The sequence below is a fragment of the Trichosurus vulpecula genome, chromosome 1, assembly GCF_011100635.1.
Source record: "Trichosurus vulpecula isolate mTriVul1 chromosome 1, mTriVul1.pri, whole genome shotgun sequence".
Lineage (NCBI taxonomy): Eukaryota > Metazoa > Chordata > Mammalia > Diprotodontia > Phalangeridae > Trichosurus > Trichosurus vulpecula.
In genome coordinates this window covers 26,785,455-26,806,379 of record NC_050573.1, presented here as the reverse complement: position 1 = coordinate 26,806,379, position 20,925 = coordinate 26,785,455, and the positions used below count along the sequence as shown (strand labels likewise).

Below are 20,925 nucleotides of genomic sequence, written 5' to 3'. Positions count from 1 at the left end.
AGAAGAAAGAAAGAAAGAAAGAAAGAAAGAAAGAAAGAAAGAAAGAAAGAAAGAAAGAAAGAAAAAGAAAGGAGGGAGGGAGGGAGGGAGGGAAGGAAGGAAGGAAGGAAGGAAGGAAGGAAGGAAGGAAAGAAGGAAGGAAGATGATAGATATGAAAGATAGATGACAGAAGAGGGGGAGAGGGAGGGAAGGAGAGAGAGAGAGAGAGAGAGAGAGAGAAAGAGATTGAGAGAGAGAGAGAGAGAGAGGGAGAGAGAGAGAGAGAGAGAGAGAATATCTTAAAGTCTGGAATCCCAAATTTCCTATAGGGCTCAGCTCCAATGTCACTTCCTACATGAGGTCTTTGAGGATTTTGCTGATCTACAGTTGTTGGTACTATCCTCAGTTTTTTTTGTTAGCTTCTGTTGTATATCCTTTATGTTTATCTGCATAAACATTATCTCCCCCAGAAGACTTTCAGAGAGAGTTAGTATGCTTCAGTAGAAGGATCACTGAACTTTCCTCCTGAATGAAGGAGTCTTGAGCTCTGAGTTCAAATTTCAGCTCTGCCTTGCACTTATGGGTGTGACCTTGGGCAAATCATTTCATCTCTATGGGCCTCAGTTTCCCCATTTTCAAATGAGCTTAATAAAGTAGATGGCCTCTGAGATCCCTTCCAGCTCCAGAGCTGGAAATCCTCACTGTTCCCTTTGAGTCTTTGTTATCACCTTCCTGATATCATGGTCCCTTCAAAAATAAAGGACAATCAACAACATGTAGCTGCCCCACTGGGGACCTAACTGGCCAGTTCTAGTTAAGTAACACTCCTCACTTCTTTCTTCTTTCCTTCTCTCCCTCCTCTCCCTCTTTTGCCTCTGTCCACACAGGGAATCATACTCTTACCTGTGGGTGGTCTGCCCAAAGGAATATTAATCTTGATAACGTGAAACCTAGCAAGATACCAGCTAGATTTCTTTTTTATGGACCATGCCTTAAACCTAAATCACTCTTGCTCTCCTTAATTGGCCAACAATAGGTCTCAGCCCAAGCCTCACTGGGTCATTGTGAGTGAGTGAATGTAAATAGAAATTGTTTCTGTTTTTGCCAGAAACCCTGAGGATCTTCCCTTCCCAGATTGACTTTTTTTGGACTAGGTCAAAGAGGCCATTCTTTGCCTCATTCTTACCTAGCCTTACTCACTGAATGGGCATTCATTGCCTCAGATAAACTGAGACCTGGGAAAGACCTGGCTTAGCTTGAAAAGGACAGAGTCTCCTACTTGCATCTGGAGCCATCTCCAGTCATTCTGATTTATATCTTACCACTGAACTCAGATGGCTCAGGAGGCAAGAGTGAGGCTGGTAAATTTGCACAGCTCTGCCTCACTTAAATCCAATTCACTTGCAAGTTATGACATCACCTTCCTGATGTCATGGTCCTCTTCGAGAACAAAGGCCTATCAGCAACAGCAACATCCGGCACCTAGAACATATCAGGGTCTTGTACTTGCTAAATGAAATTGAATAAAAATATCTGACATTACTATTCCTTTTACTACGGGTTCCAAGAACCAAAACCTGGCCCAGACCCCACCCACAACTTAAGCTAGAGCCCCAGGATGAGATCAGAGCAAGGGGTCTTCAACTTTGTTCTGTCATGAACCCTTCTATGTAATCTTTCTCATGATCATGTTTTTAAATGCATAAAATAAGATTATGAAAGAAACAAATTATATTGAAATACAGTTATTACAAAAAAATTGAGTTCACAGACCCCATTGTGGCTATCTGGAGCACATGCTTGGACAGGAGGCCATATCCTACCAGACATTAATTACAGTGTGGCCTCATTCTTAAGAGTCATGCAGGGGCTGCCCTAGATCCCAGAGGGTAAAGAATCAGAAGAGGAAGGGAGGATAAATTTGGCCTCTTTCTTGAAGACTCCAGGGCAGCACTGAAGATCTGAGTGGGACAGAAACTGTAATATAATGCTAATCCTGTATGTACCAGGTAGTTTTGAAATCTAGCCTCAGATGCTTACTAGCTAAGTGACCCTGGGCAAGTCACTTAACCTTTGTTTGCCTCAGTATCCTTAACTGCAAAATGGGAAGAATGACCACCCCAATGTTGTCGTGAGGATCAAATGAGATAATATTTATCACCAAAAAAAGTGCTTAACACAATGCCTGGCATATAGCAGGCACTATATAAATGCTTCTATGCCTTCCTGTTTCTTTCCTTCCTCTTCCCCTGTCTTCCTCCTCTTACTTCAACCCTAAGGCAGTATATGTAACAACCCCAGAAGTGTAGCACACCTTGCATCACTAAGACAACCCAGGGAAAAAATCCAGACAATTCTGTCTCCCCTTGAATAAAGGAAATAACAGAATCTCAGATTTAAAAGAGATCTGAGAAGCAATCCAGACTCTGCTTGAAGACCTCCATAGAGGAGAAGCTACTACTGCCAGTGTCAGCCAATCCCACTTTGGGACAACTCTCTTTGTTAAGCAATTTTCCCTGGTATCCAGCCCACTGAAATCCAACTGTTTGAGCTTCCACCCACTGCCCTTCACTCTGCCTCATGGGACTAAACAAAACAAGCCTAATATCTTTTCCACATGACAGCTTTTCAAGTATTTGGGGACAGCTATCATATCTCTCCACCTCAAAGCCTTCCCTTCTCCGGGCCAAACATCCTCAGATCCTCCCATGAGTTGGATTCGAAGGCCTTCACTATTCTGACTGGCCTCCTCTGGTGCTCTCCAGTTTTATTATGATGCTAAACTGTAGTGCCCCAAGCCCATCATCCCATTCCAACCATCCTCTGACCAGAGCCGAGTACAACAGGACTATCACTTCTGAACACTACTCCTCTCTTAATGAAGCAGAAGACCCTATTCACTTTCTTGACGGACATATTATACCATATTGACCCATCTTGAGCCCACAATCCACTAATCTTTTTTCAGACACATTGCTATCTAGCTGTTTCTTTCCCATCTTCTATTTTTGAGGTTGATGTCTTGAACCCAAGTGTAAGAATTTACATTTATTCCTATTTGATTTCATCTTATTCAATTTAGCCCATTTTTCTTGCTGTCAAGAACTTTTTGAATCCTACCCTCCAAGAGGGTAGCAATCCCTTCAAACTTTGTGTCATCTGCAAGCATTCCATCATTGAAACCTCTGATAAGTATGTGACTTGTACTGAGATCGCTTCCTCTGAGAATGCCAGCAACAGTACACGTGGACCCTAGAGACCCAGATGGATTGGATCCCCTATAGACTTTAACAAGTACCATGTGGGCATATTGAGTCTGACAATGACCACTTTGAACAGACTTTTTTGGCTCTACTCCCAGTCCAATTCCTCCTCTCCTTCTGCTCCTACCTTGTATATACATACAGGACAAACATGACTTCATCTCACCTTGGGATTTAAAGGCAGAGGAGAAAGGAGAATCAACAGCACAAAAGACCTGCTAGAAAAAAAACCTACCGTGGCCTCTGTCCTTAGAGGTAGGAAAAAGGGAACCACTTCAGGGCCCTGGCTCACCTGCCATGTGGACGTTCCGAAGGCAGGAGAGGGAGGCGTTGAGTCGGGCGCACTCCTCTGGGTTGGCTCCGTATTTCTCCACTGTTTCAGACACCTGCTCATCAGTCATCTCCAGAAGCTGCTCTAGGCTCAGCTGGCCTGGGGTGATTTCCTTGGGAGCCAAGAGAGAATACAGGTGAACCAGACTATAAACTTGTAGATCACAGGAATCATATCTTATGCTTCTCTTACAAAGGGCTATAACTAGGAATCTGTGTTCAGGGGAGGCAAGTATTAGGAATCACATCCAGGACAAGCCAGAATGATTACTGCTGGGTAAGTGGAAGCAGGACAGGGCCAGGGAAAAGTTGACCAGGGATCTTGCCACTGGAGATAAGAGGAAGTCCATTTGGTAACTTATGGTTTTAAACTACTCTTGCTAACTAGGAGCTAGGTGTTATTTCTAAACTTTGAAGGACTGCAAATGCCCTCTAACATCAGAGCCCTGGGGAAAAAGCCCCAGTCACCATGACCTGGCTACAATTCAGCTCTTGGATCACCAAAGGGGCTGGTAAAGGACTTAGTGAAAAATAAATGATTGTTGAATATTCATTCATTCATTCACTCATTCATTCTAAAACTACCTTCCATCTACTACTGCTAATAATAGCTTGTATTTATTCAGCACTTTAAAATTTGCAAAGCACTTTATACATGTTATTTCATTTGATCATTTGAGGTAAGTATAATTATTTTCTCTGAATATACCCAATTCTATAAAAAGTGAGTACCTTAGCGCAGATTGTGTTTTTGCCTTTCTTTGTGTCTTCCCCACTTAGCAAAGTATCTGGCACATAGCAGGCATTTAATAAGTGCTTATTGAATAAATGATCAATCTATTTGTAATGTAATGTAATATAATGATCAATCTATAAGTAAAAGTGATGGGAGACCACACCAATCAACCAAATCACTCCACCCCACTTTAATTTCATGAGCTACAGCAAGAGAAAACTATCCCCAACATCTTAGGGCTACCCCTAGAATCCTAAAGGGAGATGTATCTGTTGCCCTCTGGGGATCTGACCTGCCAGTGCAATGAAAGGGTAGGAGAGTAGCTCCAAAGCCTGGGCTTGCTCCACCTGGGTAGTGGCAATGTTGTACAGTTGAAATAAGACTTGGTTTGGAGGCAAAGAGCCTGGGTTTGAATGCCAGCTCTGCCCCCATGACCTTGGACAAGCCCCTTAACATCGGTGGGCCTCAATATCCTCTTTTATAAAGTCAGAGGCTGGACTAGACGACCTCTATAGTCCTCCTTAAATCTATGGTCCTTTGATCTTTATGGTGAGAAGAGAAAAAGATTGAGAAAGCAGAACTGGCAAATTCCTCATTAAGAGACAGTTTCCCATACCTATAAGTAAGGGAAGACATAGAACCAATCACAGATTCTAAGGTCACCAAGTCCAACTCCCTAATTTTTGAGATAAGAAAACTGAGCCCTAGAGAGGTTAAGTGACTTGTCCAGGGCCACAAAAGCACTGAGCATCCAGGATTTGAGTTCAAGTGTTCTGACTCCAGGTTCAGGGCCCTTTTTATCTGAATCACGGTGCTGCCACCCATGACTTTAGGCAAGTCCCTTCCCAAAACCACAGCATTTCAAAGTTGGAAAGAATCTCAGACACCATCTAGTCCAACAAGACTCCCCTCAACTCCCTGGAAGGTGTTCCAGGTTTTGTTTGAAGAGCTCCAGTGATGGAGAACTCATTACCCATTCAATTCAGAAGAGCTATCATTGCCAGGAAGATTTCCCCTGACATCAAGACTAGATAAGCTCTTTGCAACTTCTCCCCATTGCTCATAGTCTCCTCTGTGAGTCCTTCCTCGCTTCTTCTGGCTAAAAATTATCCCTTTCTCCCTCCCTAAATGTCCTTTTTCTGGATTTCTCTTTTGCTACAATCATATTCTTCCTCACATCATCATTTCTGAGATACATGTTGGATCTCAATCCCACTTCTTACCCAATAGAGTACAAACAACTTGAAGGCAGGGACTGTGTCATTTACATTTGTGAAATACAGGACCTTGCACATAGTAGGCCCCTAACATAGCAGCAAGACATCATAGAAAAAGTACCAGACTTATTAATTGTTAGCCAATCAGAGTTGACTGCCACCCTCAGGAACGCCCATGACCTCTTTTATTAATAAAATGTTAGCATTGTTAATAAAATGATTGATTACTCAGAAATGATGTCTCTTGAACTTTTTAAACATCGCACAGGCTCTGGGCTAAGTGCTTATACAAATAAAATCTCATTTGATCCTCACTACCCCTGGCATTCAATCATTTAACAAACACTTATTAAGTATTAGACTGTGAACTTCTTGAGATTAGGGACAGTCTTTTGCCTTTCCTTGTATCCCCAGAGTTTAACATAATGCCTGGCACAGGGAAGGTGCTTAAGGAATGTTTATTAGCTAACTAAGCATCTGTAATTGGAGGGTTGGTCAATAAGGGCCAATTCCCTAGGATATGGAAAATATTCCTGGCCTAGTTTCAATCCAACACATGATCCCAACCATGAGTAAATGAAGGAGACAGTGCTGTGCAGTGATGAGTTTTCTAATTGGCTTTAAAGATAGGAGTAATGATAAAGCTGGAACTGGGTTCATACATAAAAGGATCAAGACGGCTCCCTCAACCTTTTTTTGTCCTTCTCTCTTCTTTGGTGGTTATTCGAAGAACTGTTTTTAGTCCCTAAGTTGGAAGAAGGGCAGTGGCTTTGTCTGCTTTGTCTCCTTATTCAGCTGCCATGTGGCCCTGAAGACAAGGTGCCTGTTTTTGTTGTATTTATTCTTTCCTGATCTTAACTGAATAAATATCCAGAGACAGAATGGACCAGGTTATCACTCTTTGAGCTTTGAAAGGGCAGAAGAACCATCAGAGTTCCCCCACCCCACCCCAGCAACCACAGGTCATTGCAGTAAGCAACAGCCTAGAGGGGCAACTTGCTTGACTCAGCCCAAGCAATGAATCCACCAAGCAGCAGCGCACTGTATCCTGTAGGCAAGGGAACAACTTGTCTATCATCAACATCCCACCCAAAAGCAAATTTGTTTAAGGATTCCTGGCTAATAGTATTGGAATCTCCAAGCTGTCAAGGTTATCCATAAAACTCTGAGAAGATTAGGGGTAGCCACTGGCCTTTAAGAAATCCAAGCTTCCAGTGCTTGTGGGAGTTGAGAAAGTAAGCCAAGGGGGTGCTACACATCTATTATATGCTGGTCTGGCCTTTGTTTCTTTGATTGAATCAAGAGCCTTTGACCTGCTTAAGAAAGAAGAAAACCTAGTTCACATAGGTTTGAGTCACATGGTTGTGACACCCTTTGACCCTAAACAGGGTATATAAACTCAGAGGTTAGCATTTTGTTTGGGGCTCTCACTCACTGAAAGAGTATCATGTAATTTGATCAGGTGAGACTCTGGGTAGCCAGTGGAGCTCCCCATCTTTGAAAACCCAGATGTTGGTACCTCTCTCTCTGGTAACTATGTAATTCTTTGGTCAGACAGCTAGAGGCCTGTCTGTTGATAACTGTGTGTGTTTGCTCTGTTTATATTGTCTCTGTTTGTAATTTCTGTTTGTATTCTCTCTGAAATTCAGGGTGCTGGCTTCTTCCCTTGAACTAAGTGAATGGTATATGTATGCTTGATTAAACTGAGATTGTTAACCCCCTAAAGTTGCTTTCCTTTGTAAAGCAGATCAAAGAATCTGTGCTGGCAGCCCTTCTATGTGCTGGTGTTATTGGTCTTACACAGCCACAGTAGTAGCAAGCAGTATTGTTGTTACGGCACTTCACGTGCTTTGGGTGAATTCAGTTAAGATGAATAGGAAGGGATCTTAGAGATCATTTAGTCTAACCTCCTTTTACAGAAGAGAAGACTAAAGCCAAGGGGGGAGAAATGACTTGCGCAAGGTCACCCTGCTATTAAGTGGCAGAGCTTAGTAAGATTCCAACCTGAGCCTCCAACTTGAAATGGAGCACTCCCTCCCTCTCTTCTCTGCAGGGACTGGTTAGGGACTATGGATATGGAATATGACATGTACCATTAGGCTTGGTTGATATGTTGGTTAGTTTTATTGTATTGTCTTTTTTCTCTCTTTTTTTAATAAAGAATAACTTTCTAGGAGTGGGGAAGAGGGATATATTCTGTGATGGAGGTAATATAAGCATAAAAGATATCAATAAAGTAAATTAAAATTAAAATCTGGTGATCTTCCCATCTTTGGGCAAGACTTTCTCCCTTCCTGAGTCTCTGTTTCCCCCTTCTTTAAACTGAGGAGATGGGACTACATAGTCTCCTAGGCCTTTCCAGCTCCGTATCCTATATAACAATCACCTAACTAGGTTGCCTGTTCTGGTGGGGGATGGGCTAATCAGAGCAGCTTAAACACTTAGAAACTAGGTGTGGGCCAGGGCTCTTGAGGATTCATTTGACCTGCTTTGGGATGGAAGATTTAGAGCTGGAAGGGAGCCCAGGGTCCAGCCCGTCCAAGCCTCTCATTCTATAGATGAAGAGATGAAGTGACTTCCATCAGAAGCGGGGAGCCTGGCCCACCCTAGACTACCAAGGTAGCATCACAAACCCATCAGGCAGAAAGCTGGTTCTCTCCATATGGAGCAGAAATTTACCCTGAATAAAGAAAAGCCTTTTCCCAGATATATTTCATAGCAATGCTCTGCCCTCTTGTGACCGTATACAAGAAGTGCATCATGATGCAGCTGGATTCAACCGTCCTGGTTCACTAAGCATGCAATGAGCATCTATTATGCACAAACCACTAAGTTGGGTCCAAAAAGGCAAGAACTACTCCTGCTCCGCTCAGTGATCACTGTCCTTGTCACTGAGGAAGATATGATTTAGATGGGACCCATAGATCATAAGATCCCCTAAGTCAAGACAAGCTCCCCAAAGGCAGAGACTGTTTTTTGCATTTCTAACCCCAGACCTAGCACAATGTCTGGTATACAATAGGTGTTTAATAAATGTGTTTATTACTAATAATAATGATGATGATTATAATGACACTCACTATGTGCAAGACACGGTGCTAAGCAGTTTACAGATACTTTCTCATTTGGTCCTGACAACAACCCTTGGAGTTAGATATGGAGATATTATTATCTGTATTTTTCAGATGAGGAAACAGAGGCAAACAGAAGTTAAGTGACTTTCCCAGGGTCACACAGCTAATCTGAGGCTGAATTTGCACTCAATTCTTCCTGACTCTAGGCCCAGTACCCTATTTACTATGCCACCTAACTGAATGAACAAAATGTGGTTCCTGCCTTTATGGAGCTTACCACAGCACAGTCTTGCATGAGTCTGTGTCATGTAGGAAATAGAATACTGGACTTAGCACTGAGATACCTGACTTTGGAACCCTCCTCAGATACTTTCTTAGTTTTGTGACCATGGGGGAGTAACTTCATCTCGGAGTCTATCCCAAAGTGGACTGGACTGCCTTGGGAGGAGGTGGCTTCTACCACAGTGAAGGTTTTCAAACAGAGGCATGCCAGGCATGCTGTGGAGAGGGTTTTTTTCCTAAGATTCCCAGAATCACAGCATTTTAGATGGCCTTTTTGTTCCATATGGCCCCTGAGGTACCTTCCAATTCAAAATTCTATGATTCTAGGAATCTCAGTTTTCTTACCTATAAAATAGGGGGTAATTTCCCCCTATAATTTACCAAACAGAGAGTTGAGGTAGCAGCAAGGTGGTGCACTGGATAGTGCACCAGGCCTAGAATCAACCTTCTTGAGCTCAAATCTGGCCTCAAACACTTACTAGCTGTGTGACCCTGGGTAAGTCCCTTAACTCAGTTTGCCTCAGTTTCCTCAACTGTAAAATGAGCTGGAGAAGGAAATGGCAAACTGCCATCTCAAATGGGGTCAGGAAGAATCAGATACAACTGAAAAATGACTCAACAATAATATCTCTGCCAAGACAACTCCAAAAGTGTTGAACACGACTGGAAAGTGACTCAGTAACAATGACTGACAACAGAGAGAGTTGATAACAAAGATAAGGAGATAGTACAAGACCTGCTGCCCTTGATGAGTTCAAGCCACCCGTCCCGGAAGAACTAACTCATAGATATTGAAAGAAAAGGGCGAAGCCAGAGATTTTAGAAGATCATGGGGAATGGAAAAAGCATGAAAGGGTTGGAGAAGAGCAGGTGTTTAATGATTTATTTTAAGGGAAGACAATCAGGTCTGAAAACTATAACTTCAATTCCTGACCCAGGAGGGTCAGGGGATAAGTTACTCAAGAATGGAAATCTGAAAACACAAAGGGAAACCATCCCAGTGAGGAGAAAGAACAACCTTTGTCTTAAGAGACCAATGTGGACCTATAAGGAACTCACCAACGAACTTAGGTTTAAAAAAGAAATATAGAGAAGACAAAATGAAAGGTAGGTAACTGAGAGTGAATATAAGAACACAACATGGTCCTGAAAAGAAACTAAAGGCAGCCAAAAGGAGCTGGGTCATCATTACATAGGGAGAAGGGTTATGACCTTTGCTTGGAGTAGATAACTACCAACAGAGGAAAAAGTCTGGACCACTCAGTGAGTGCTCTGCCTCTATCTTCTCTGCCACAGTGGGAAGAGAACCTTTGTATTAGAGATGATTGAACAGAAAGAACTTAAGAAGGAGTTTATAATCAAGATAAGTAAGTTGATAGGGGAGCACCTATGATCAACTGACCATTCCCATGATTAACCCCCCTGACCCAGGTGTAATATATCCTCCAGTTTTGAGAGACCTGGTCTTTGTAATTTCTGGGTGACTCTGAATGATCACTGATACACAAGATGGGAGAGAAAGCACAAGAATGGAGAAGGGGAAATGTCTCAATTTTTCAAAGACGGAAAAAGACAGAAACTACAAACTACTGGCCAGTGAGCTTGAGTACTGTAACAAAATTCACAGCAGTTGGAAGGCTCAACTTTCTGCCTGGCTGTTATTGATAATTTTGTTTTAAATGAGCTCCTATTTCACCAAGATATGATCATGTGAACTGGGAACCTCTTGGCCAAAGAGGCTGACCTTGGCTAACTAACCCCTTGGCTAAAGAGTGAGCTCTTTGTTGTAGCTTGGTCAGGGAGCTCCAGGCAAATCTCTGGTCTCCAAGCATCAAGGGGGTAGTAAGGATGCAGGCTAAAGCAAAGTCACATGCCATGGCCTCCCAGGAGGAGGGAACATGTGATCTAAGAAGAATCGGCTCCTCCTCTTTTCCTGTTAGGAGAGGAAAGCTTTATTGTTATTGCCGTCATTTTAAAAGCAAAGTCTGCTACAGTTCCTGAGAAAATTCTAGAATAGATCGTGAAAGAGATGACTGACTGGCTGACATCTAGAAAGGGAAGCAGTGATTACCAAGAGCCAGCCTGGCTTCTGGCAAGTCACGCCAGATAGCTTCATCTCCTTTTTTGACAGTTACTAGAGTGACAGATGACAAGAATGCCACGGATTAAGTTTCCTTTGATTCCAGAGAAGCTTTTGATGAAGTATCTCATGCTAGTCTTGTGGAAAAGATGGAGAGATACAAATTAGAAGATAGTCTAGTTAAATGCTTTTAGAACCCCTTGGGTGGCTGGACTCAAATATTGATTAATGGTTGAGCATCACTGTGGCAGGGGATTTCCAATGGAGTACTCCAGGAATCCGTACTTGGCTTTGTGCTGTTTAACCTTTCTATCGATCAGTCAACCAATAAACATTTATAAAGCACCTACTATGTGCCAAGCACTGTCCTAAGCACTGAGGATACAAAGAAAGGCAAAATATAGTCCCTGCTCTCAGGGAACTCACAGCTTATGGAGCAGATAACATGCAAACAGCTATGTACGCACAATCTATAGACAGGATAAACTGAAAATAATCAACAGAGGAAAACACTGGAATTAAAGGAGATTGGGTAAGGCTGCCTGCAGAAGGTGAGATTTTAGATGGGACTTGAAGGAAGTTGGTTGGTTGGTTGGTTGTTGTCCTTTGTTCTCGAAGAGAACCAAAATGATATCACTATGCTAGTGTCAAGTTTCAATGTGTCTGACTGGCTGACCAGACCAGTGTGAGCTCAGAATGCTCTAGCCCAGGTTGGGCACAAATAATCCATGTGAACATCTGGGGTGGATTATCTAAATTGGCACATCCTGCGTTTCCTTTGAGCTGTTTCAATTCTCCTTTGCTCATAGAGCACAGCACCTTCTCTGACGTGAGCACGCCATGCTCAGAAGGTAGAGATGAGGAGGGAAAACACACCAGGCATGGGAAACAGTCACTGCAAATGCCCAGAGTCTGGAGATGCAGTGTCTTGTTTGAGGAACAGCAAGGAGACCATATTACTAGGCCGCAGAACATATGAAGGGGAGTGAAATGTAAGAAAACTGGAAAGGTAGAGTGGAGTCATTCTGTGAAGGGTTTTCAATGCCCAGCAGAGGGTTTTCTATTGGAATCTGGAGGTGATAAGGAGTCCCTGGGCCTTATTGAGTAAGGGAGTGACATGGCTGGACCTTAGCTTTACGAAGGTCACTGAGTAGAGGATAGACTGGAGTAGGGAAAGAACCTGCCGGTGATATGAAGCTGGGAAGGAGAGCTAACACATTTGATGACAGCTAGAAGCTAAAAGAATCTTGACAAGTTAGAGCGCTGGGTAGAATATACTAAGATGAACTTCGACAGGGATAAATATAGTTCTGCACTTGGATATTAAAAAAATCAGCTTCACAAGTACAAGATGGGGGAGGCACTGTCAGACTGCGGTTGTTCTGAAAACAAGCTGGGGGGTTTTAGTGGACAGCAAACTCATTGTGAGTCACCAGTGGAATAAACAGGCACAGAAAGCTAATGAGATCCTGGGCTGCATTAAGAGAGGCCTGGCTTCTAGGAACGGGGAGATGATAGTCCCTCTGTGCTCTGCCCTTGGTGCACCTCATGTGATGCACTATGACCAAATGTAGGAGCCATGGTTTAAGAAGGATATTGCTAACATGGAGAATGTCCAGAGGAGGTAACTGGGAAGGTGAAAGACCTTGAGTCTATAACATATGAAGACTGTTTTAAGGAAGTGAGTATGAGAAGAGAAGACTTGGAGAGACATGAGAGCTGTCTTCTAACTTGTGAAGAAGAAGGAAGTTAAACTTATTCTCATGAACCTTAGAGGGCATAACCCGGAACAGTGGGTTACAAAGAGGCCAACATAAGCGGAGTGTCAGCGAATATGTGTTAACAATTAAAACTCTCCTTCATCAGGAGATGGTGGATACTCTCTCTCTGGAGGTCTTTGAGCAGAGGTCAGACCACCATTGATGGGGTAAGTCTTAGCAGGGATTCCTTTCATGACTGCCATGGGCAAGATGGCTATTGAGATCCCCTCCAACTCAAATTCTGTGTTCTTTTAGCTGCTAGAGGCGCTGAGAAGTCCAGTGACTTGCATTGGGCCACAAGCTTCCTTTCTCTTCCTCATGCATGCCATTCCATTGCCTAGCACTGGACCTCTCCACAGGTTGTCCCCATGTGCCTGGAATACTCTCCCTCCTCCATCTCTGTCTTAGAATCCCTTGGTTCTTTCACAGCTTTGCCCAAATGCAACCTAATACATTAGAACTTTTCTGATGTCCCCCAATTACTCATGCCTCCCATCAAATGATATCATATTTAATTCATATAATTTTCTTTGTATATACTTATATATTTGACATGTAGTCTCCTCCCTTTGGAAAATAAGGTCTCTCAAGGCAGACACCACTGAATTTTTGTCACTATATCACTAGCACCTAGGACAGAGCCTGGCATGTAGCAAATGTTCAATAAAGGCTGTTTGATCAGCAGATTGACTGGATGAAAGTTGCAGGGAGAGACAGATTTCGACTCCACGTAAAGAAAAACTTTCTGAAAATTACAGCTGCCCAAGGTGGATTTGGCTGACTGGGAAGTAAGCAGCTTCCTCTCGTGGAAGGTCTTCAAACAAATCCTGATGAATATCTGGTTACTGGACCCAGATGGCTCTGGAGGAGAAAGTGAGGCTGGTGACCTTGCACAGCCCTCCCCAACTCAAATCAAAGTCAACTGCAAGTCACGTCATCATTTCCCTGATGTCATGGTCCTCTTTGAGAACGAAGGACAAACACAGCAACAACAATTAATAATCATATTTGTCATTAATAATAATTTCTATAGCGCTTTAAGGTTTGCAAAGCACTTTCCAAATACAATAACATTTTATCCTTACAATGACCATCTGGAAGGTAGAGGCTATTATTATCCCCATTTTACAGATGGGGAAACTAAGGCAGACAGAGGTGAAGTGACTCACCCAAGGTCACACAGTTAGGAAGTATGTGCAGTCAGATTTGAAATTACGCTTCCTGATCCAAGGTCCAGCTGTCTCTCAACTGAGCCACCTAGCTGCCCCAAGGAGAGATGCCTATCATATCACCTAGAGATCTCAATCTAAATAAGAAATGATTTTAATATACTAGGCTAGTAGGTTGCCCTATTCTAAGAATGCCACAGATATAGCAGAGTGGTGAAAGCAGAACAACGCTGCTGGTGGGATAGAAGGAATCCTGCTGAAAGTGAAAAGTCTCCTGCCCGAGGCTCTTCTCATCTGTCCAATGCAGCTAATGATCCCTTCCCTGCCTCCCTCACTGTTGGGAACACTAAGTGAAAAGAGGGAAGTAAAAGCCTTTGATGAGTGAAAGGCATCATAACCCAAAGGAAGGCATGACCAACATCACAGCCACATTGGAGGAAGGACATTAACAAGCTGAGAGTGGCCAGAAGGGGGCAATCAGGCTGGTGAAGGGTTCATTCCATGCCATAAAAGGATGGGTTAAGAGAACAGGGAGAGAGAAGTGTCAGGACACAGTTTCTGAGTTCAGATATTTGAAGGGTCTGTGAGATGGAAGAAAACCTGCACTAATTGTTTGGCCCTAGAGTGATGGGGAGAAGTCACAAGGAAGCCAATTTAGGCTGGAATCAGGAAAACCTTCCTTGCAATGAAATCTGCCCTCCAGAGGACTGGGCTGCCTCCAGAGGCACCAGGTTTCCCTTTCTCAGGATTTTAAAGCAGAGGCCGGATGACCACTTGTCAAATATAGGCTTGCTTTTAAGTAAGGGTGGTACTAAATGGCCGCTAAGTTCTCTTCCAGCTCTAAATTCTATGATTCTTTGGAAATTCCCTCCGGTAACGTAAACCACAACTCCCCAGCAGCTTCTCATTATGTGTCCCATAAATTGCCCCTGGCATTATAGGGGACTTCTCTACTACAACATAAACTATTTGAGGGCAGGGATTATTTTATTTTGCCTTCCTATCCCCAGTGCCTAATATACAGAAGGCACTAAATAAATGCTTATTTATTGATTGCTTTCTTTCCAGATCTTTTGATCCTGCATAACTACTCGTGGACCAGTCTAGATAGGTCCAGTAGACTGGATACTTGAAGATGAATTTTTGAACATGAAAATCCATGAAACCAAGATTTTCAATCTATCCCTAATTAGTTTCCTCTTATTCAGCTGGTTCCCATGTTCTAGCTGGTCATGGTCCTTTGGGATCCCCACTCTTCCAATGCATTTGCTATGTCTCCTGGCCTTGGATCATCTCCAGATTTGAAAAGCACGTCATATTGTTAAGGGGGTTAGCATTCAGTTTTGCAGGGGATGAACAAATGGTTTTTACCTCCATGACTTCCTTTCGCACATCCACGATTCGGAACCAGTGCTGGAGCTGGGGAAAGCCTTCGAGCTTGGCATTGCGCTCCTGGAGGGCCACTTTCCGTTTGCAGGACAGCTGGCGGCTGAAGTATTTAACCAGCTTGCTCTGTGGGGAGGGAAGAGATAATGTGCTTCAGATAAACTGTCACAGAGAGAAGAAGACATTCCTTCCTCTCCATCCTATCCAGAATCATAGAATTTCAGAGCAAGGAGGGATTTCAATGGCCATCCATTTCAACCCATAACTGAACAAGAATTCCAAATACAACATGAGCAACAAGTGATTGCCCAGCCTTTTCTCAAAGATCTCAAGGAGAAGGGACTCACCACCTCCCATTCAGTTTTTAGTTATCTCCCGTTGCTGGAAAGGTTTTTTCCAGAAAAGAAGCTTCTCTGTTATATTCCCCCATTGCTTCTAATTCTTCTGCCTTCTTGTACTATTCTAATTACTCATCCACATGATCATCTTCCAGATAACCAAAGACAGCTCTCATGTCCCTTATGTCCCCACCTTACTCTGGGAAACCTCACCTCCCGGTCCCTCATTCTATGAATTTATATGGTGCCACACCCCATCCCATACTGTCAAGTTTTGGTGGCTCTGACCTCATTCATTCAGAATTCACAACAAGCTCAGGTCCTTAGCTGGAAAAGTGACCTAACTTGTGACTTTATATGTGACTATTACATAATGTATAGACTTACATATTGGAATTGTTGCTAAAAATATCTCTTTGGATAAAAATAGAAGACCTGGTCAGTGGAATAGACTAGATAAGTAAGAGATGAAAGGAAATGGGTACCACAGCCCAGACTTTGATAAACCCCAAAACACAAAGTATTTGGAGAAAGTATTCTTTATTCAGGTGGTGCAGTGGATAGAGTGCTGGGCCTGGAGTCAGGAAGATGCATCTTTCTGAGTTCAAATCCAATCTCAGGCACTTATTAGTTGTGTGACCCTGGGCAAGTGACTTGACCTTGTTTGCCTCAGTTTCCTCATCTGGAAAATGATCTGGAGAAGGAAATAGCAAACCAATCCAGTATCTTTGCCAAGAAAATCCCAAATGGGGTCACCAGGAGTCAGATATGACTGAAGCAACTGAACAACAAAATTCTTTATTCAATGAGCTTTCCTGGAAGGACTGGAAATTTGGAAAAAAAAAATAAGTTTGGACAAGCACCTTATGCCATACCCAAACAATACTCTAATAGATCTGTGATGTTACAATTGTGGGCATTCCCTCCAATAATGCCAGTCACTACCTATCCTTGTCTGTCCAACCTGGGAACCATCCTGGATCCTTGTCCTCCCACTTCCTGGCTTCCCAGCCTTTCAAGTCACAGCTGAAATTCTACCTTCTACAATAAGCTTTCTCAATTCTTCTTAATTCTAGCCCCTTCCCTATATTGATTACCTTCAGTTTGTCTTGTCTATTGCTTGTTCATACATAGCTGCTTGCATTTTGTCTCTGCTATTAAACTGGGAGCTCCTTGAGGGCAGGAACTGTCTTTTTCCTTTTCCTTTTCCCTCTCCATCACTTACCATAGTGCCTGGTATATAGTAGGTACTTAATAAATTTATCATTAAGATTAGGGGACTTACGACAGAATAAAATTCAACCTAATGGGGGGGGGTAGTCAGCCAAAAAACAAACAAGAAAAAAGGGAACAAAGGTTCTTTACCTACATGAAGAAAATAAAGATCATAAATCTAGTGCTTTGGAAAGGTAAGCAGCTCTCAACCTCTCCTCACTTAGTCTACATCCTTGGATTCAGTCAATCAACATTTATTAAGTACATGCCAGGCACTGTGCCAAGCACTGGGGATACAAAAAAGGCAAAAGATAGTCCCTGCCCTCAAGGACCTCACAATCAATTGGAGGAGACAATAGGCAAGATATTGACAGGATAAAATGCTGGTAATCAAAGGAAGGAAGGCCCTAGAAGTAACTGTCATAGAGGGAAAAAAAGACTCCCTGATCAAAGTTTGCATAAAAGTTAGTAAAAAGTTTTACTGTTATATTAGTAAGCCATGGAAAGGAGAGGTCAAATGAATTCCTCAGACATCCAAGTATTTTCTGTCTATTGATTTACACAGAAGAAAGTGAGGATGCCAAGGCTAGGACACTGAATTATAAACTGTTGCTAAGCCCAAGGTTCCATACAAAGTGATAAAACATAGCACACAGTTCTCAAATATGGGCTTGCGATATCTTACAGTTTGGTACTGGGAGAAGGAAGACAGTGGTGACCAGGGTAGCATAATGAAAGGTCTTCTAAGCAGAATTGGGGTGAGAGGGGGAAAGGGAATCCAAATGGAAGCTGTTTCAATAATGGACTCCTCCATGCCAGAAGAGGAAAATACAGGACTCCCTCTCTCTTTGCCTCCTTGGGGGGGAAAATACGTTTGTCATAATGAGGACTCTCTCCATCCATAAATTTTCCTAGAACACTCCCAGGTCACCTGACTCCAAATATAGGGCTCTTTTCACCACAGTCCATTGCCTCTAGTGTAGTATATAAGCTCAGAATCACAGATTCTTAGAGGCGGAAGGTCCTTCAGAAGGCATCTGGTCCAACCAATGCCTGAATGAAGATCCCCTCCCCAACATTCCCAACAAGTCATTGTATGGCCTGTGTTTGAAGACCTTCAATGAAGAAACCACCACCACCCCCAAGTGGACTGAGGCAGCCGATTCCACTTTGGGGAAGCTCTAAAAAATAGCTAGAATTTATGTAGTACTTTCAGTTCATGAAGCACCTTTACATATACGAAGTTTAGGTAAGCATACCATCCATGCCTTTAAAAACAAGAGATTACATGTACATGATGCCTTGAAAGTTACAGAATGTTTTATATATATTATCTCCAGACATTAATGAAAATGTTAGATGGAACAAGGTTAAGCACAAATCCTTAAGGCATTTGAGTGCTGACCACTTTCCATCAAACCATTCATAACTACTCAAGCAACATGCGCTATCCAGTTTCATCCTCACAATAGCCACGTGAGGTACATGTTATTATTATCCGCATTCTACAGATGAAGAAACTGAGGCTAGGGGCATTCATAACTTGTTCAGGGTCACAAATCTAGTAAGTGTATGAGGCAGGATTTGAACTCAAGTCTTCTTGACTCAAAGTCCAATGCTCTATTCCACCTAGCTGCCTCTAAGTACAAGAAGTTTTTCATGGCATCAAGCCTCAATATGCCCCTTTCCAACTTTGACATTCTTCTCTGAAGGCAGAGGCTGTTTTGTTTCTACATTCTCAGTACATTGCATACTGCCTCGTGTAAATCATAGAATCACAGAACTGCAGGGTGGGGAGGGACTTTGGTGGCCATCTGTTCTGATGCCTATCTGAGCAAGAATCTCTACTATAACATGGATGACAAACGGCCATCCACCCTCTGCTTGGAACCTTCTGTAGTCGGCACTCAGAAATTGAACTGAGTTACACCAAATTACACACTAGGTGGCGCTGTGGATAAAGCACTGGGCTTGGAATCAGGAAGATTTCTGAATTCAAATCTAGTCTCAGATACGAACTGGATGACCCTGGGCAAGTCACTTAATCCTGTTTGCCTCAGTTTCTTCATCTGTAAAATGATCTGGAAAAGGAAATGGCAAACGACTCCCATATCTTTGTCCAGAAAACCCCAAAAGGGACTGTGAAGAGATGGACACAACTGAAATAACCAAGGAATGAAAATGGAAAGCAGTTTGGAAAACAATAAGCTTGGACAAGCACCTTATGCCATACCCAAACAATATTCTGATGGACCTGTGATGTCATGATTATGGGTATTCCCTCCAATAATGCCAGTCACTACCCATCCCTGCCTTACCAACCTGGGAACCATTCTGTTTCCTGGTCCTCCCACTTCCTGGCTTCCCAGGCTTCCATCAAATCCCAGCTAAAATTGCACCTAGAAAGTGCTTAATGATAAATGTTGGTTGAATTTAATTGAATTCTCTACCCCTCACAGTCTCCATCGAGCCTCTAAATAATTAGGCAGACACACTGTCTCAAAGTTTGACTGTCTGTTATGGCCAGTTTAATATGTGTGTATTTTTGCATAGTCATTTTATCTGCGATCCCATTCAAAGCTATTATTCTTCCTCACACATTCAGATGGGGACACAGAGACACAGAGACAAGGCCAGTGATCACCCTGAGGCAGGTATTTACTGATCCTCCAACCCAGCCATTCTCCCAGGAAAGGACAGTTACCCTAAAAACTGCCTGTAGGGAGACTATACTGATATTCTCCTCCAACCCCAAGCAATTCATTCACCCATCTATTCATTCAATGAATATGTATCCACTATGTGCCAAGAAGTAAGTTGGGGCTGGGGATATACAGATCAAAAGGAAATAATCCCTTCCTTCAAGAAGTTTGCATTCTGTTGGAAGAAACAGCATGTACACTAGAAATAAGCATTAAACACATGCAAAGTATAATGGAATCTGTATGATATCAAGTGTCCAAGTTTAACCTGCTCAAGTAGATTGACAATCATTTCAGAGGTTGGGGGCGGGCATTAACAACTAGGGACATCAGGGTGGGCTTCCTGAAGGAGGTAGCTCTTGAGCTGAGCTTTGAAATGAGAGCAGAATTCTCTGAGGACAAGATGAGAAAAGAGTATGTTCCAGGCATGAAAATAACCTGTGCAAAGACATTGATCTGCCTTTCTAGTTGATAATCACTGTGAGACAGGGAAAGATCAGAAACCAATACCTGGCCAGGGTTGAAGGATAAACCATTCTGGCATCAAGAAAGGACTAAGAAATTGGCCACCGGGCAGAAGGCAGAGCTGGGAGGGCTATACAATGGAGGGGTTGGACTGGATAAGGTGTTCCTAATCCTTTTCTGGCAGTCTGAGGAAGCCTATATTATTGGCTGCCTACATTCATAGTTAAAGAAAATGCCAGATTTCAGTTAGAGGTCAGTGAAAATAAAGATGTAAACTTTTTTCCCATTCCAAGATCATGGACTCCCTGAAATCTATTCATGAATCCTTTAGGGATCTATGGACCCCAAGATAAGTACCCCTGGACTAGATTATCCAAAGGTCTCTTTCCACTCTGATAATCTATAAAACTATGGACAGAAGGTATTCAATTCTCCACTTCCATTGTCTCAGCTTCTTCCCTCTGATCAATCAGCAGAAGGCAAGAGTATGGTGAGTTCAGCAGCCAGTGGGAGTCAACCAAAGGCTTCTAACGAGAGAGAGAGAGAGAGAGAGAGAGAGAGAGAGAGAGAGAGAGGCTAAGGCTGAGGGGAAGAAACAACATTCTCCAGGGCAGCTTGGGGTCACATTTCCTTCAAATGTAACAAGAAGTTACATTTAGTTACAATGTAACAAGAAGTTACATTTAGTTCAGGAAACAAAGTCTGGAATTAAAAGCAAGTCAAGTTTAGACAAACATTTAAGCACTTGCTATGTGCTACAAGGTCTAATTGCACCAGGTAAATACAAAAGTGACCTTTGAGAGCATCCAATGATAGAAGAAGGGCTGAGTTTGCTTTTCTGTTTAAACAAATCATTATTAATTATATTAAAAGATGGCAAAGCAGTACAGAGGATAGAGCACTGGGCCTGGAGATGAAAAAAGACCTG

At 42.7% G+C, this 20,925-nt stretch overlaps 1 protein-coding gene across 1 annotated transcript in view; it reads right to left on the bottom strand.

Annotated features, from left to right (window-relative positions):
- KSR2 (kinase suppressor of ras 2) overlaps positions 1–20,925 on the bottom strand; it is a 584,421-nt gene that overhangs the window by 460,979 nt on the left and 102,517 nt on the right. The window contains exons 2-3 of the mRNA XM_036748960.1: positions 15,263–15,403; positions 3,536–3,686 (exon numbers count right to left, since the gene is read on the bottom strand). Of these exons, the coding sequence (XP_036604855.1) occupies positions 3,536–3,686; positions 15,263–15,403 (292 nt within the window). The remainder of the gene's footprint in view (positions 1–3,535; positions 3,687–15,262; positions 15,404–20,925) is intronic.